This window comes from Thunnus thynnus, chromosome 1 (genome assembly GCF_963924715.1).
Source record: "Thunnus thynnus chromosome 1, fThuThy2.1, whole genome shotgun sequence".
Taxonomy (NCBI): domain Eukaryota; kingdom Metazoa; phylum Chordata; class Actinopteri; order Scombriformes; family Scombridae; genus Thunnus; species Thunnus thynnus.
Genome location: NC_089517.1, coordinates 21620262 through 21637291, shown reverse-complemented (window position 1 = coordinate 21637291; position 17030 = coordinate 21620262). Strand labels below are relative to the sequence as shown.

At 38.7% G+C, this 17030-nt stretch overlaps 1 protein-coding gene across 1 annotated transcript in view; it reads right to left on the bottom strand.

Annotated features, from left to right (window-relative positions):
* si:dkey-234i14.2 (heterogeneous nuclear ribonucleoprotein C) overlaps positions 1-13923 on the bottom strand; it is a 42489-nt gene extending 28566 nt beyond the window's left edge. The window contains exons 1-2 of the mRNA XM_067590779.1: positions 13732-13923; positions 8248-8323 (exon numbers count right to left, since the gene is read on the bottom strand). Of these exons, the coding sequence (XP_067446880.1) occupies positions 8248-8323; positions 13732-13753 (98 nt within the window). The 5' untranslated portion in view covers positions 13754-13923. The remainder of the gene's footprint in view (positions 1-8247; positions 8324-13731) is intronic.
* Positions 13924-17030: the final 3107 nt, after the last annotated feature.

Below are 17030 nucleotides of genomic sequence, written 5' to 3'. Positions count from 1 at the left end.
TGAAGGACTCTGGTTGCTGCATTTTGATTGAGCTGGAACCGTCTTACTGGCTGTTTGGGTAATCTAGCAAGTAGAGTGTTGTAGATGAACCAGTTTCTCAGAGTCAGTTTGAGATATGAATGCTCTGAGTTTTTATATATTTTTAAGTGATAAAACACTGATCTGGTGATATTTGTAATGTGATTTTCAAAATTGAGAGCAATATCCAAAATAATACCAAGGTTTCTGACTTGCTCACTGCATTTCAGAGACCTGTGATGCCAAGTGTGAATAAATTTCCTGTCTCTGTTTTTTAGGACCAACTATGAGTATGTCATTCTTGTCTGTATTCAGATTTAAAAAGTGCCTGGACATTCAGTAATCAATATCATCAATACAGTTTACTAGTTTGTGAAGAGGACTGAGATTACAGGAGGAAAGTGAAATGTACAACTGTGTGTCATCGGCGTATGAATGATAAGATATATTATGTTTCTCTATGATGATACCAAACAGGAGCATGTGTAAATTAAAGAGCAGTTGTTCAAGGACTGACCCTTGTAGAACCCCAGATTGTCTCTACAGATTTAAAACTGCCAATTGAAACATAAAAGCTCCTGTCCTTTACGTAGGATGGAAACCAGTTAAGAACAGGACCCGTTAAGCCGACTGAATCATGAAGCCTTTGAATTAAAATGTCATGATCAACAGTATCAAAGGCAGCAGTGAGATCAAGTAATACTAAAATGGAAGTTCTCTGTGAGTCACTGTTGATCTTAAGGTCACTGATTACTCTTTTGAGAGCTGTTTCAGTGCTATGATTTGCTCTGAAACACGACCGGTGTGTATCATATATATTGTGAATTCAAAGATATTCATCCAGTTGTTTGTCTACAACTTTTTCAAGTATTTTACTTAGAAAAGGGAGATTGGAAATTGGTCTATAGATGGATCTAGGTTGCATTTATTCAACAGAGGTGAGATTACAGCATGCTTGGGAGAAGCAGGGAAAATGCCAGTCTGCAGAGAGCTATTAATAATACTTACTATGTCATTTCTAAAGCAGTGAGAGACAGGTAGGGATGGAATCAAGAGAACAGGTGCAAGACTTAAGGCGCTGAATTACTTCCTCCGCATTTCTGGAGTTAACAGGTGAGAATGTAGACATTGAGCTCATGGCAGTAAAATGGTATGAGGGTGACAAGGGGCCGGGAGTATTGCTGCAAGAAATTATCTCTAATATGAGAGACTTTTTCCTCAAAGAAAATGGTAAATTCATCACATTTGGTAATAGAGGGAAACTCGTGAGGGATAGATTTGGAGGTATTAATCAGTTTGTCAATTGAAGAGAATAGGAGAGAGGCATTATTGTTCTTCTAAGCTTTATTATTCTTTTTCCATCTTCCATATGTTTTTCAATTGACTACTAATTCTAGATACTTTCAGCTACAGAAGCCATTCAAATACCAAAATGTTCAGCTCTTTCAAGAAACTTGTGCTTGTATTCAGCTTTTTTCTGCCTTTTCTACTTTTTAAAATATTAACCTTTTTTCAACAAATTTTCACAATGTAAGTAAATGGGAGCAATCTCCAAATCCTCTTCACTTTGAAATGCTTTTCCTTCTGCATACTTTAACTATATATACTATTACTATAGACGTCATTTGAACTTTAAACAGGTCAAGGTGGAGACTTTCAGCTATCCCTTTCTGCTCCTCTGCTTTTTTCAAAAAAATCTTCAACCCTTATAACTTCCACAACGTTCACTTCTCATAGACAAGTTATATATCAAAACGTAGACAAATTTGTCTTATTTCAGATAATGTGCCTATTTAAGCAATAGGACTTACAGTTTTTGAATTTTCTACCTTAAAGCACCAAGAGAGCCCTTCAGCTGTCTCACTGACTGTCATGTTATTTTACCTCTCACTGTCTTAGGCAAAAACACAAATGTGCTGACTTTTGAAACTGTGTCTCTGTCATTTTTAACTTCATCCACACAAATTACACATCTACATCTTCAGCAAAGTCTTATGATTGTGACAGTGCGGACATTTCAACAATATGACCTGCAGTTTTTAAATGATAGCGTCTTCTTTGAGTTGTACCTCGGCAGAGCTCTCTGTATGTTATCACCAGTTCTAATCAACATACAGTAACACACAGCTGATTGTGATTAGCTGATTAATCCTCCAGCAGTTTGTGCCTCACACACATACAGATACACACAAACTGACACACACACTGACACAAAAACACACACATACACAAACAGTTATCTATCTTTGTGGGGACTTTTGCAGGGAAAGCCATTACAGTTTAGCTTCCAGCTTTTCTACCAATGTATTTCAGCTCTTAGCTTCTTTAGATTATGCAGTTCAGTTTCTACTTCTAGCATTTTACTTAACATTTCTGCATTTTCAGCAATGTTTTGCAGCTCTCAGCTCTTTACTCTAATACCTTTTTTGTTCCAAAGTGTTTAGCAATTCAGTTCATCTGTATGATATCTATACAAATAATTTCTTCTCTCCACCTTTTCAGGCAATACATGGAAACTTCCAGCTTTTACAGTACTAAAGTTTAGCTTTCAGCTTTTCTAGCAATGTATTTCTTTAGGTAATGCAGTTCATCTTCCAGTTCTGCCAGTTTTACATTTTTCAGCTTCCAGGTTTTTCAGCAGTGCAGTCAGTGCATTTGAGCTTTCAGATTTTTCAGGCAATTTGTTTCATATTTCTGCATTTTCAGCAATGCTTTGAGATTCAGGTCAGCCTCTAACGTTCACATCGCAGGAAATGCAATTTTCTAGTTCTGATTATTTGATCAGAGCTAGAAATTATTTTGAGTGGTTCTTGCCATAATATGGATTACTACAGTAGTCTCAAATGCATTAAGAAGGCAAGACATTCCACCAATTAATTAATTGACAAGGCACACCTGTTAATTGAAACGCATTTCAGGTGCATTTTTCAAATAAGCTATTCAAAACTTTAAAGCTCAGGACATGGTTTATATAATCTCTTTAAATGTTTGAAGTTTGGATATAATTTGTATTACATTTTGATAAGAAAGTTTAATTTCTGGTATAAATACTATCTATGTTTCATGAAGCATTTTTCTGTCTGTCAGCTGTGTCAGTATTTGTTTATCAAAAACTGTTCAAAAGTCCTCATATTGCATGACATCTGCTTGTGTTGAGTGCATTGCTGCATTTGTTGAGCTTTTTGCTACTAGTGCAACAGGGCTTTCTCAAATTCATCTTGTTTTTGTATTAATAGATTGACATGCATGCATTTAGATGTTTCAAAAGAAAAGAAGCCTCTACTACTATTCATCCACCACTATTTATGCACAGAATTACATGTCAAAGATTTTGATTTCTGATAAACAATTTGCAACATCATGTATACATTATATTTACATTTATAATATCTATACTTTCATAAACTGAATTAGATTTGCCAATATCTTTGCTTTTGCTAAAACACCTAAAATGCACAAAAAGGAATAATTGTATGTGGTTTGCATTTGAATAGCAACCCTATACTTGAAAAAACACGGGGCACAATTGAAATGTGGATCATGCTGTATATGGATCAAATACTGTATATATTGGACTTGAGAGCATTACATTTTAATTTGCTATTACAATATATGTCGAGTTATTATATTTTTAACAAAAAAGTTTCCACTAAACTCACAATGTAATAACTTGCACAAAATGTAATAACTTATTATATTATGCACAGAAAGTTATTATATTTTACGCTCACCATTTTGATTACATTATTGGCAGATTATTATATTAACTGTTTTTATTACATTATGCACATTTATTATAAATGAGTTTCTACAGACCCAAAGTGTCTGACATGGCCAGAACAACATTGCTATTCAGAATGAATACTGATATATTAGTCACACAGGCCGAGGACTCTCTCCACACTTCATTTAACTTCATTTTACCAAGGTGCAGACATAAGCAGAATGGTCCTGCTATTTTGTGAGGAGAAACTAAATGGTGAGAAATTCATCACAGTGAACTGCAGCATATATTCTGAAGCATTTTTCCAACAACAAATGAACAACGCAAACTGACGGTATTGCTGCGGTATGGTGATTTTTTTTTCTGTATGTAATTTGCAACGTTTGCCTTTATCAGTTGATTTGCTGACTATCCATCAAATATCACATGCTACAATGTCTTCCAGCCAAGTCATCAAATGCAGGGAGACCATATCTATGTCCTGGGAGAGAATTAATGTGGTGGGTTACTGTATCCCTCACAGAGTCACCATCATCAGCCTGGCCATGAGTTGACACAACACTTCAGCACGGACCCACATTGACCACAGTTCCAGGACACATTGGTAAAAAGGTAGGTGGACATGTGTATGTTGCATGTATTTTATGTTTTTTGCAAGCAACAAAATGTTATTTATTCCCATTAACAATAAATAAATAGGAGATATTATCTGCCAATCTGTGACCCTGTACATTATACTGCCCTCTTTAAATAATGTCTATAGCTGTCAGTTTTTAAATGATCAGGATGTAGCGTGTACAGCGTTAGCTGTGGGTGGGTGTCATAACAGCTGGCAGTCAGCTGTGTTGTGACAATAAGGGTAATGTCACAGAAATATGTCTGGCAGACTGATGTCTTCCATAAACATGGATTGACCTCAGTATCGTTTTCTTTACTGCAGATTGCCTAGATTTGCCCTTTGCTTTTTTCCGCTGCTTCTGGTGGTTTTACAGATGTCAGGCAGCCGAGCCTCCGGCGAGATACAAATATATGGTCCGTCAAAATAAGTGACAAGTGCTGCATGGGGAACAAAATGAGATACACATTTCAGCTGCATATTAACTTTAAAGGATCTATTCTAAAGATTTGGTCACATTGCCTCTAAAATGTTGAAGGGTAATTCTGGTTTATTACATCTTGGGTCTTTATTTTCATAGTTTTGGTCATAATTTCTATCGATTATGGCAACATTACACTGATTAAAGTAATAGCTGAGATTTAGGAACATGGTGGCATTACAACAACAGTGTCTAATTGGGCAAGAAAGAGGCAGTCAGATGACGGTATACCACATTATATAAACCATGTACATCTAAAGCCATTATGGAAGGTCTGTAAGTTGGTCTGTTAACTCTAATGGACACCTTTGGTTGTAATTTTATCATATGCCTCCATTTTCTCTCACAAATAAGTTTGGCTAACCTGGGGTTTATTTAAAACCTACATGTCATGTTTCTTTCTCCATCAGATTTGTTTTTAATGATGTTGACATCCAGAACTCAGGAATTAATTTGAGGAGTACAATAATATTATTACTGATAAGAGTGATGGCCAGAATAAGTTTTAATATAGTGGGATTATTTTTTGTCACTTTCTTATCTATCTTTGTAATGTCTGCTATCAGATTAGCTTGTGGAAGACTATACATCGGATAGGACAGAGAGTTCATACCCTGATGCCTCCATCCTTCCTGCTCCATTTGAAATCTTTGAGCCTATACGACAGATGGGCTTGCTGCATTGTTTCCAGCCTAACTCAAACTCCTCTATGACCAGCCCTTCTGATAATTGAAACAGATGAGAGAATATTAAAAGAATGAAGCACACAGAGAAAGCAGACAAAAATACCAGAGACCATATGCTCAGTACACTCTGCCACTCAGTGTTCAGGCCAGTCCCCTCTCCTCCTTCTCAGTCGCTCTCTCTTTCCCCTCTTCACTAATGGCGCAAGCGTTAAAACACAAGCACACAACACAGCTGGACATTTATACTGATAAAGCTATGACCACACAAACTAAGAATCACTGTTATAGGTTTGCAGAGATTTCCTTTGAAGTTTGGTTAAAACATCAGGGAGGGAAGAGACTTAACCTTAAAATAATTAAATAGATTTTGTATTGTGGAGCTTCCGTCTTCAATATTTCTCTGTCTCTTAATGGCACGAAAAAGACAAAAAGTAAGAGAGGAAAGATGAAAGAATTGCTTAACTACAGAAGTTTTTTTGTCATAACCCGCACAGTTTTCTAAATCATTGGATAATTGCTACACACACTCATACACACAGACCGCTGAGACCCTTCCTCTGGCACCTGAGCCTCCCTATATAGGCCACACAGTACAGTGAGCTTTTGTAGTAGTGCAATGGAGCAAACAGAGGCCACGGCTGTAGCAGCAGCATCTGGGCTGTGAAATGCTCACCACTCTGTCTACCCCATCCCTCCTTCCACAGCTGGGGCTTGACAAGCTAGAGGGGACCTGTGACAGTCATGAAACATGGACGATAAATGATGACAAAACCCTTATGTCGTCAGACTCGCTCTGAAGCAAATGGCCTGTGGGGTGACATATGAGCAAGTGGCAGTGGGGAGAAAGAAGGAGAAAAAAATAGAGGAAAAGCTTTGATTGAAATAAAGGGGAGGCAATCATTTTTCTTTAAAATGATAATCCAACTCTTTAGCAGTAATAACAATCCAGAAATGCTAGCAGCCCGCATGGTGTTGCATTGGGAGATTACATTGCTTTCGCATCTTAGACATGAGTTAGAAAGTTTGTTCGCAAAGTAATCTAGGCCACAGGCAGCAGCGTTTGTTGGCCAGCTCTGTGAGAACAGTGGGAGGAGGGAGGAGACGGGGCACGCTGCTGCCAGCAGCACAGAGCAGGATTATTGGAGTCTGGACAGGGAGATTTTTGGTGGCTGTCTCACCCTGATTTACATTTGTGACTTTAGCTGTATTGTAGTTTTCTGTTTCTGGGAGATTATAATGTAGATTGTCTTGTCTCGTGGGCTGAGGCTATATCAGGGCTGATACCTCAGGTGTGTTCCATTTGTATGTGTGTGCGTGTGTTGTACTGTATGACTAACCTCATTAATGCATGGCCGCACGCTGTTGAATAACTACATGGTGGAATGGGCAAACAGTGTTTGGGGTTTTAAGGTTTAGGCAGAGATGGTCAGAGACGTGGGGAATGGAGGAGGGAGCGGAGAGCAGCAGCCTCGCTGGATTAACTGTTCTGAAGGACAGGCTGGGGACATAATATATAATGTCCCATACTGCAGTATTCATAGTACTGTATGATAATGATGAAGCATAACAGAGGGAGAGGGAATGGAGCTGCCAGGAATGTGGAAATATCAGTATTTATTTGGGAGCTGCAAACATATGTGGAGTCCCAGTTCTGCAGAAGCACAGAATATTAATGAGATTTACTGATTCGGCGTGGGACAAACAAGCTGGCATTAATATTATTACATCTGTTAATATTCATTTCCTATTCTTGTTTGTATTCCTAATCTGTTTTGCATTTTGGTGTCCTGGGGTGGATGTCCTGCAAAGAATTTCAGTATTATTTATTGAATATTTATCATGTTTACCCTAGTTGCTTTAATGCTAACATATGCCCTTACAATAGCTCTATTGTCAGCAAAAAGGCATGTGTGTATTATTACATGTGTGTAAGTGGAGCTAAACATATGTTTTCAGGAAGACAATATATATAATTTTTTTGCATTACTGGTGTCTCTCTTCTCTGTTTTGTTTAAAGGATGTCTCCGAAGTGCCTTGCTTTGCTTGCATGTCTATCAGTGTATGACAACAGAGGAACAAGAGAGATTCTCATGGACTTCCAGATGACATGTGGAAGAAAAATGCACTGTCAGAGTCAGTGAGGTAAGAGCTAAGAAACTGGAATCTACTCAAACAGACAGTTTATTGGTGGTTTATTCTCATCAGAGGAGCTCAAGCCAACAAAGCTGCAGCCAGAGTAGGTGCTGTTCAGAGAGATGCTGTTTAAGGAGAGAGAGAGTTGGAGGTAAGAGTAATCTAGGCATGAATGAATTCAAACAAGCCCACACACTATCCCCCTCTGCCCTCCATTCCATCCACCAGCTATCTAAGCACACAGTTAATGTTAGTGTAGCTCCACTGCACTGTATTGAACCGCTGGCAATAAACAGTAATCAGCTCAAATCATATGTGTGCACTACATCAACAGATAGATTAAAACATTGACTGATGGAGACAGCACCTCTGGCTAAAATCAATAGCTGCCTACATACACAGCTGGTATGCAGCTAATAACACATAATGCTGCATTGATTGCAATGCTGATGTGCAGCCTTTGAATCACAGATAAAGGGCTGCAGCAAATAATAGAGCACATGATTATCTGTGAGTGTGTGTGGGTGGGAGTGTGTTTCGGGGGGCAGGGAAAGGGGGGGTTGTTGGGGGGGCCATGGTTTGTACTTACCCGTAAGTGGTGTTGCTGGCCCTCTTACTTGCTGCCCTGGGGCGGCTGGACTTCAAGTCTCCACTCATGCTCATGTCTGCATGGGAGAGCAACCAATTAACGTCATACTGATACAGTAAAGAGCATCATAAAACAACACAGCATGAGAAGAACTTTCAGATGATTAACTAACATGCAACATTGTCTGGTTATGTTCATCCTGCCTGAAACTTCACTCTTTTCATTTGACCAAAATAACCCCTAATCTGTCTTTTGTTTGTTTTCACAGCAGTTTCAAACAATTCTGTGTTGTACTCATTGCCATAATTTGACATGATAATGAATGAAGGGTCGGCTAAAACTGACAGAAGCTGTTCTTCATGTCCATCTTCCTTCACACCCATGTTGATTGCTCCTGCCAGTCTGAGCCAGCTGTTCACCTCCATTTTTGTCTCCTGTCTGCAAGCATACAACAGGAACCGGGTGCAGCTTTAGTGGTGTGCCCCTGCCCCCTTCTCTCTGTCTTTGTATGTCTCTCTTGCAAATACCCCCATACACATGTTCCAATGAGCCAATTAACCATGAGCCATCTTTACTACAGGATATGCCAACAGCTCACTGCTTGTGCTGGTGGTGGTGTGGTATTGATTTACCAAAAGTGAGAATAAAAGAGAGAAAAAGGAAGGAATGAGGAGAGGAGAGGAAAAGAGAGGAGAGGAGAGGAGAGGAGAGGAGAGGAGAGGAGAGGAGAGGAGAGGAGAGGAGAGGAGAGGAGAGGAGAGGAGGCCAGTCTGACATGGACAGATGGGCGGTGAATGGAGTGTGACCGGGCCAGCTGCACATGCACTCACACAGCTTGACTGTCAAATGGCTGGAAGCTACAATTAATTAAGTATGGGTTTGAATGTGTGAAAAAAAAAAAAAATAGACACGTGTAAGTGCCTTTACCTCCCACAGCAGAGATTATTTTCTGAGTTTATAGTCAAACAGTGACCCACTGGATGACTTGTCTGCAGCCAACAGTGTCTCTGCTGGTGAGGAACAGGCCCCTGCTGCTGACATCTAACTTCTCTGAACTATACATGCATGCACACCTGCATCCAGATGGAAAACTACTACTGTGTAATAACCCTATCAAATATTATGACATGTTTTAAATATCTAAATGCTGATCAAAGTGACAATTTTTGAAGGAATATTACTGGTACTTGTAGGAGATACGTGAACACATTTTACTTTTTGAATATGATGAATATGATTTTTTAACTTGATGGCCAATCATTGTTCATGTAACATAGGTAAAACAGCAAAAATAAACTTGTATTGCAGCCTACAGACCAGAAAATTAATATATTCAAAGTTTTTCAAGATAAAATTAAATAAAATCAGATGCAATGTGATCTTCAGTCTTTTTAGTTATATCTTCTTCCACTAAGATGACAAAAGATTTATGTTTATGACAATATGTATTAGACGGACCACTTTAAAAGCATACTGGACTGTTTTTCATCTACACAAAATGGTGCTGAAGTCATGTGTCAGACAGAAACAAAACTGCGTTTTATGGCATGTTTGCTGGCAACATGATGACTGTATGATTGACTGCATGATGAAGCCATTACACAGGAAAAGAGGGGAGGATGCTGCTGAGCACAGTTGTCTCGCTCCACAGGAGAAAAACCTCAGGAGGTAATCAGACTGCTATTTGGTAAACAAAATCGTATACGCTGCAATTAGCCTCTCCAGTGCAGACTTCACATACACACCCATGCACAAATAAAGAAACATAGATGCATGTGTATTTTTGTTAGATGGATGGATGGTGGCTTTTACATTAGAATTTTTTTTTTCTGATTTGAGGTTTGTGTTGATTTAAATTTAGTACATTGTGTTTCCTTCATTTACTGAAAACAGTCCAATCTTTAGTGAGGTGTATGAATGTTTTACATTAGAATGAAGTCAAATCGACGATGACGATTGTTATGATGTCTTTTTCCTCCCTTTTTTGTTCTTTTTTGGTGAGTGCCATATGTGCTCTCAACCCAAACATCGAGCCTTTATAAATACCACTTAAGGCAGATGTCCTCTGTGATAACCCACATTATGCTCAGTAATTGTGTTGGCTGTGATGACGATGAATGCAATGATAATGGTGATTGATGTTAAGTAATTATACATTTTGCCCATATCGTTATAGATATGTGATTAATTTTTTCTCATGTGTGCCTTTCTAATTTTATCTTATTTATTTACTTTTTTAAGTTACAACTTAACATGCAACATGTAACATGCCAATGAAATTGGACTCCAACATAATAAACTATTAAAAAAGAATGATAGCGCATCTGTATGTGTGTTAAAATGGCTCAGGCTTTGTACCCTTTGATGCACTTTGTTTCGCCTTGGTTGTCTATAAAATGTAAATGATGGAACTTCATGAAATCATGAACAGTATTATGAGGAACTGTTGACTTTTGAAAGATTATTTTGCCATCCTAGAGGTTCGTTTTCCTCTGTATTAAAATAGATATTTTACAACAGTATTAAAACAGCTGCTTTACATTATACTGCATATGACAAAATGGGCAGCATGTCATGAACGCATGATGAGTCACCACATGATTCTTACTATATATCAGCTGAATCAGAGATAAGCTCAACACACTCTTGCTGAAAAAGTGTGAATACATCAAACAGACATCAACAATTATTTAACAGCATGTTTGTAAAATAGGAGCAAAGGGCACCAGAGGACACATCAAGGCCACACACGATCAGCCATAATGAGTTATAAAGCCTTTGCCTCGGTCTTCAGTTTGTCACTGTGCTTTATATCGACGGATGTCAGGTCAAGTGCCAGACTGTCACTTTGTACTAAGCCAGAGTGAGAGCCGGCTTAATCACCCTACCTGGAAACAAAATTACACAGTGGAAAAGCTTTTACTGATTTTAAATTTCCATGGGAGGCAGTGGGGGGGGGGGGGGGGATGCTTCAACTGACTGGACAGCCTTTGAAGTCAGACAGCATCCACCCTGCTGAAGTGTCGTTGAGCAAAACACCGGATCTCCACCTGTGATTTGACCTCCCTGCATACACTGAAAAGAGAGTTTTCCTACCAGGGTCAATCAAGTATCCTATTGTTTTTATTACTACCACAAGATAGGCTTCACGTGATTTTTTTTAATGAATGCAACTTTAAAACTCCAGAATGAGACATGCGGTCATCAGCTCTGCAGAAACACATGAGCATGCACTTTATGTTCACAGACTTTTTGGCAAGCAGTTTTATCTTCTGCACAACATGTGCACGCACGCACACACACAACTGTTACTACTACTGTTTCCCCCAAAAATTAATTCTTGCAGTAAGGCCACTAAAATTTGCCTTGAAACCCATACAGACAGTAATGTGCGTAACAAACTATAAATTACCGCTGTATGTCTTATTAATCTGTGCACTTTGAAGTCACTGATGTGTGGGAGATGGAATAATAATGTGATCAGATAAAAACATCACTAAAATTTCTGTCTTCTGTATTCATCATAATTTGCTCTCTTCCTGATTCTTTCATTTTTCATGTGATGGGCTGAGCCGCATCCTTACATTTTTATGTAATTTTCAATTAACGTCTAAATCAAACAACTAATTTCAAAACAGAACACAAAATTACTTTTATTAAACGCTTGAGTGGATGAGTGACACAAACATTTTTATCAGAGAAAAAATAATGTTTAGTAATCCTGCTCACATATCTTTATTTTCTCTGCCTAAAAGCAAAGCAATTATGACTGAATGCCTTTGCAACAATCATTTAAACGAGGACAACTGAGACTGCAAAACTGATTTCACTTTAACTGCTTTTGGCAGATTGCTTCTTCTCATTGTGGTAACGATATTGGTACAACCTACAATTTTTTATCTTAGCTCGCAGAAAAGTTAAGATATAATGCTACATGCTTTCAAGCAGCAAAAAGGTCAAGCGAGAAAATTTTCAACTTGATTTCTTCACCTAGGTTTGCTGATTTTTTTCAAATATAATTAAGGTCTTAAACTTCAAATTAACTAGGCATACTTTATATTATATAGTATATGCTTTGTTGTTACACCTTGTTTGCAGCCTGCTGTGTATTTGGCTGATGTTTAGAACATCTTGTAGATCAGTAAAGAGGCCATTCTTTGCTTGTTTCCACTTTAATGCATTCACAGCTTTTTAGCCCTGACTTGCCATGAAGTTTATTAATCAGGCCACAGTCTGACCCCTACATATGAAATGAAATGTGGATGTAATAGTACAACATGCATGCCTCTTGCTGACAGGCTCCGCACTCTGTCATGCTGCATTTTCTCCATTTCCTGCACTGCAACTGACCTCAGGTCAGACCTAGAGTTAAGTCTGTAACCATGAAGGAAGAGGTTTAGTTTCCATGCTCGGGGCTAAATGCAGAGTGATCACAGACATGGCTGTCAACATAAAAGGGAGGAATATAACCCTAACAGAAACAAAGAGATGGTACGGATACGGATAGACTGCATGTAGAGGGAGATGTTGTGGTGTGCCAAAGTGAAAAGATTGGCTCTTAACACCACAGCAGTGGAAAAAGAGGCAAATGGAAGCTTTTGCAGTTACATGACTACACATTATCTGAGTTATAGATCCTGAAAACCCTCTTGACATCCACATCACAGCGAATGACACAGCCACAGTCTAAGATGAGTTTCACTTAAGCATAAAGTCTTTCAGCCTTTACAGAACTCTACTGAATCCTTTTCTTTCCCAACAGACATGTAGCTTTGTGAGCTGAGTGCTGCTTCTGATCAAGTGTGGAAGTTGTGAGTGTAGCTGTACAGTAGCTGCTCTGCCTGCATGTCTGGTAAAATGCTCTGATTACAGAAGAAAGGAACTATTCATGCTAATTGTTTAGAAAAAAGAAAACAAAATCTAAGCTTTAATCAGCAGAAAGCAGGACTATAAAGTAATTAAACCTGTGGCCAGAGCCATTATGCCCAAAGAGCATGCTGACCTTGCCAATGTGAGAGACAGGTTGGGCTTGGATCATACCTCTCACCATACCTGATGTAGACATAAAGTTGTCAGAAACACCTCTCAGTTCACCCCAGTGTTTACCATCATTAACTCCAACATCCCTGTTTCCTCTGACTCACTACCAAACCATCTGGTTAAATTAATGTGAATGTACAAGAAAAGCCAGAGAAAACATGCCATATGAGGCAAAAGTGAAAGGAAACCTGGGCTTCACAATGAAGTACAGAGACAAGCAAATAATAAAGCATGATTCTCCTGTGAGAAGGGCTAGTAGACAGAGAGGCAAAACATAGGAGGGGATAGCTAAAAAATGAGAGGCACTGTGGAAAATATTGTCTTTCAGACACACAGTGCTGCATGCAAACATCCACTAACAAATGCACACACACACACACACACACACACACACACACACACACACACACACAAACACAGAGGTATGCACTCCGGTATACTCACATCTTGGGCTGAACAGGGTCATATCAGGGATGCAAAACAACCAGGCGACTGAGATAACAGAGGCTAGCTGATTTCTTTGCGTCTCTCTTGCAACTCTCTCCTTTTTACGTCCTCACTCTTGCTGTGTGTGTGTTCAGGCTGGCTTTTGGCTGACTGCTATGATACTACTGAGTCAGTGACAAACCAGCTAGAGAAGCACCAATGGGATGTACCAAGTGTTTTTCTTTGGCAGGGGTGGACAAGGGTGCACTGGGCTGTTCCATTAGCGGGAGAACTGGCAGGAGGATTGGATGAGTGTGCAGCTGGTTTCCCCTCAGCAACAGGAGCTTGGCTAGAGCTCAGGGCTTACAAAATCCAGCCAGGCGAAGAGGAAGCTGCTGTGTGTGTGTGTGTGTGTGTGTGTGTGTGTATGTGTGTGTGTATGTGTGTGTGTGTGTGTGTGTGTGTGTGTGCATGCGTGTGCGCGTGCGTGTATCTTAATTCACATGTCAAAACACAGAAACCTGAAGACACAGCTGTGCAGTTGCCTGACTTCATATTTCTCATATAATATTCATATGAAAAAAGCAAAATTATACACTCACTCACAATGAGGTTGGCAGGAAAAAAAGGGACTCAACGTGTCATTAATGCATTAATTAATGGTAATCTAAAAGAGAGGCATTCAGGGAAAAATATACACACTGAGGACAAGCACACACATGTTGAAGAAAGAAGCACAAACTGCCTTCAACACAGTGTAATTATGTAAGACAGGAGACAAAGGGATTAATGACAAGTACAGAAATTGCTGCTCACTGCTGCTGTTGCTGTTCATATTTTATGAATTTACAAGCAATTATAAGTTGGAGACGCTCAAACTCACAGTGACTTAATCACTGCACTCAGCCTGAACCATACTGAATACTGTGGGTGAACTACAAGTAAAGAGACATTTTTTATTACATCTCTAGTAATATCATTATTATTACACGTTATTTCCATCACTGGGATCTTGATTCTCATTAATCCTGCATCTGAATTAATTAATGAATATGAATCTGTATTGCATGACTGTGCGTGCAGTCTAATTGTTGCTCTATTTTTGTTGTGTGGTAGTTGGAGAAAGAATTCACCTGAGGGTGTTTAATCTTTCTGGCTCCCGAGGAGAGGCTTTCATGTGGGTTTAATTAGCTTCTTTAACAACCAACACAGGGTAAGACTGGCTGTGAGTCAAACTTTAATCTTACTCAATTCTAAAATGATTATTACCTCTTTTCACACTACACTTAACCCAGTCACAATTGCATTATTAAACTGTTAACCATTGGATAACTGTGCTGTCAATTGTGTGACAAGGAGCTAAATTAGCCCTGAGCCTGTAAGGTACAATTGCACTAAGTAAGAAATATATAATGTGACATGTAATGTTTCTGTTTCAATACAAAATATAAAGAACTGTGTGATTTTAATATGGATAGTTTCATGCTCATTGCATTTTTTTAACAACATACAAGAAAAATGATAGTAATAAAGCTACCAAAATATTTGAAGACAGTTTAACATAGGTGCATATTGCAAAAAAAAAATACATTTGTGCTTAATTAAATAAGAAAATTATAAACTGATACTATTATTGGCATGCAAAAAGGTGTTTCTGACTCATATGACCTTGCATCAGTTTGTCCTTCTGTTGAAAGCTCCACTATAAATGGTTGAGACAAACTCCACTCAAACCTACCTCTGACTAAATTATTTAATTATAATTGGTGATAAGTCAAAATATGGTCAAATGTCTTATACCATTTGTGCAGAACTTGCACAATTTTTACTGAACTACATCTGAACTTTCAAGTGAGACTAAAAAGACATAAACAATCACCTTGGACTTAGATAACCCGTAAAGAACCTCAGGCCAAAGGAGAAGCTGTGGTTTCCTGCACCTAGCAGACATCCCTAAAATTTTAACCTCAAACGTAAAAAAGTAGAAGTTTGAAATGTTCCATGGAACGTGTTATAAGTGACAGACAAAGAAAGGTCACTGTTTTGTGCAAAGTCATAAAACATCAGCATGTAGCTGGTAGATGTCCTGGTGGAAGACCATATATGGGTGTAGGAATGTAAGAAGGGGGAGATGTATTGATATAAAAAGAAAAGCCAAGAGAGACTGGGGGTCTCTCTTTTTGGGCTTCCTTTTTGGGTCGTCACTTGAGGTCTGCTTTTTTTCTTTTGCATTTTTAATTTTTAACTCAACCTTTTGTATTTTGTATTACTCATTTTTGTGAAAACCAAATAAAACTGGTTTGTATTTTTGTACACTCCAAGCAAAGTTCCTGACTTGTGCTCATCTCTGAGGTCTTTTGGTATCTCCTTCCAGGTAAGAAGGCACCCCCCTGGGATCAGGCTGTCATGAGATTTAAATTTATTTAGATTACAAATTTATAATGAAATTTGCTAAAGATAATGTATAATTTCTGTACAGAATCAGATTGAAAGGTTTATTATATTTATTATAGGTGTTTAAATGGCTAAACTGTTAGGGCCAGGGCATCAAAGCCACCCTATAAAACCAGGCAAATGCCCTCGACCATCAGAGTGGGCCTCCTCCAGTGATGACCTGTTAGAGGGCCATCTTGGGGTAATTTCAAACCTCCAACACCTATTTGCACCAATACACTTTGTTGCGACCCGGCTGTCAGGCATTCCTGACTAAATAGGCCTGTTCAGAGTGGTTCAACGACAGCTGGTGATTATAGAAGCCAGGCTGATCTCTGGTTCCCTTCAACTACACATATTGTAGCCAAGTGTTCTCACTGCCTTGCTTGGGTTAGGGTCCATTCTCAGCTTTGATGTATGTTATTATGCATTTGTTGTGATGTAAAGTATAATGGCTCAAACATGATTCCAAAACAAAAGAATGAGGATAAAAATAATACCATGAGGATGATCAGGAGGATGGATATTGGATATACTTAAACCTGCATTGATAAATGTTTTGGTCATTGGGGGGCAGCTTATAAAGCTACTATGGCAAATGTGTCAGCAGACTTGCCTATTTACACGTTGAGCAAACACAGAGCAATGTTAGCATTCATTTGAAGTTGTGTTTCTGCCCATCTGGCAAATGTAAGTCCAATATTCACTCTCCTTTTAGCTCTGTTTTACTCTCCACCAACTCCTGAAATAAATATCTGGCTCTATAGCTGCTAAATGCTCCATTACATTCACCAGTTAGTCACTAACTTTATCAGGGAGACTGAACCAAAACAGTAAAGTTGTGGGCCATAAAACAAAAACAATGAACTGAAAATACACAGGTG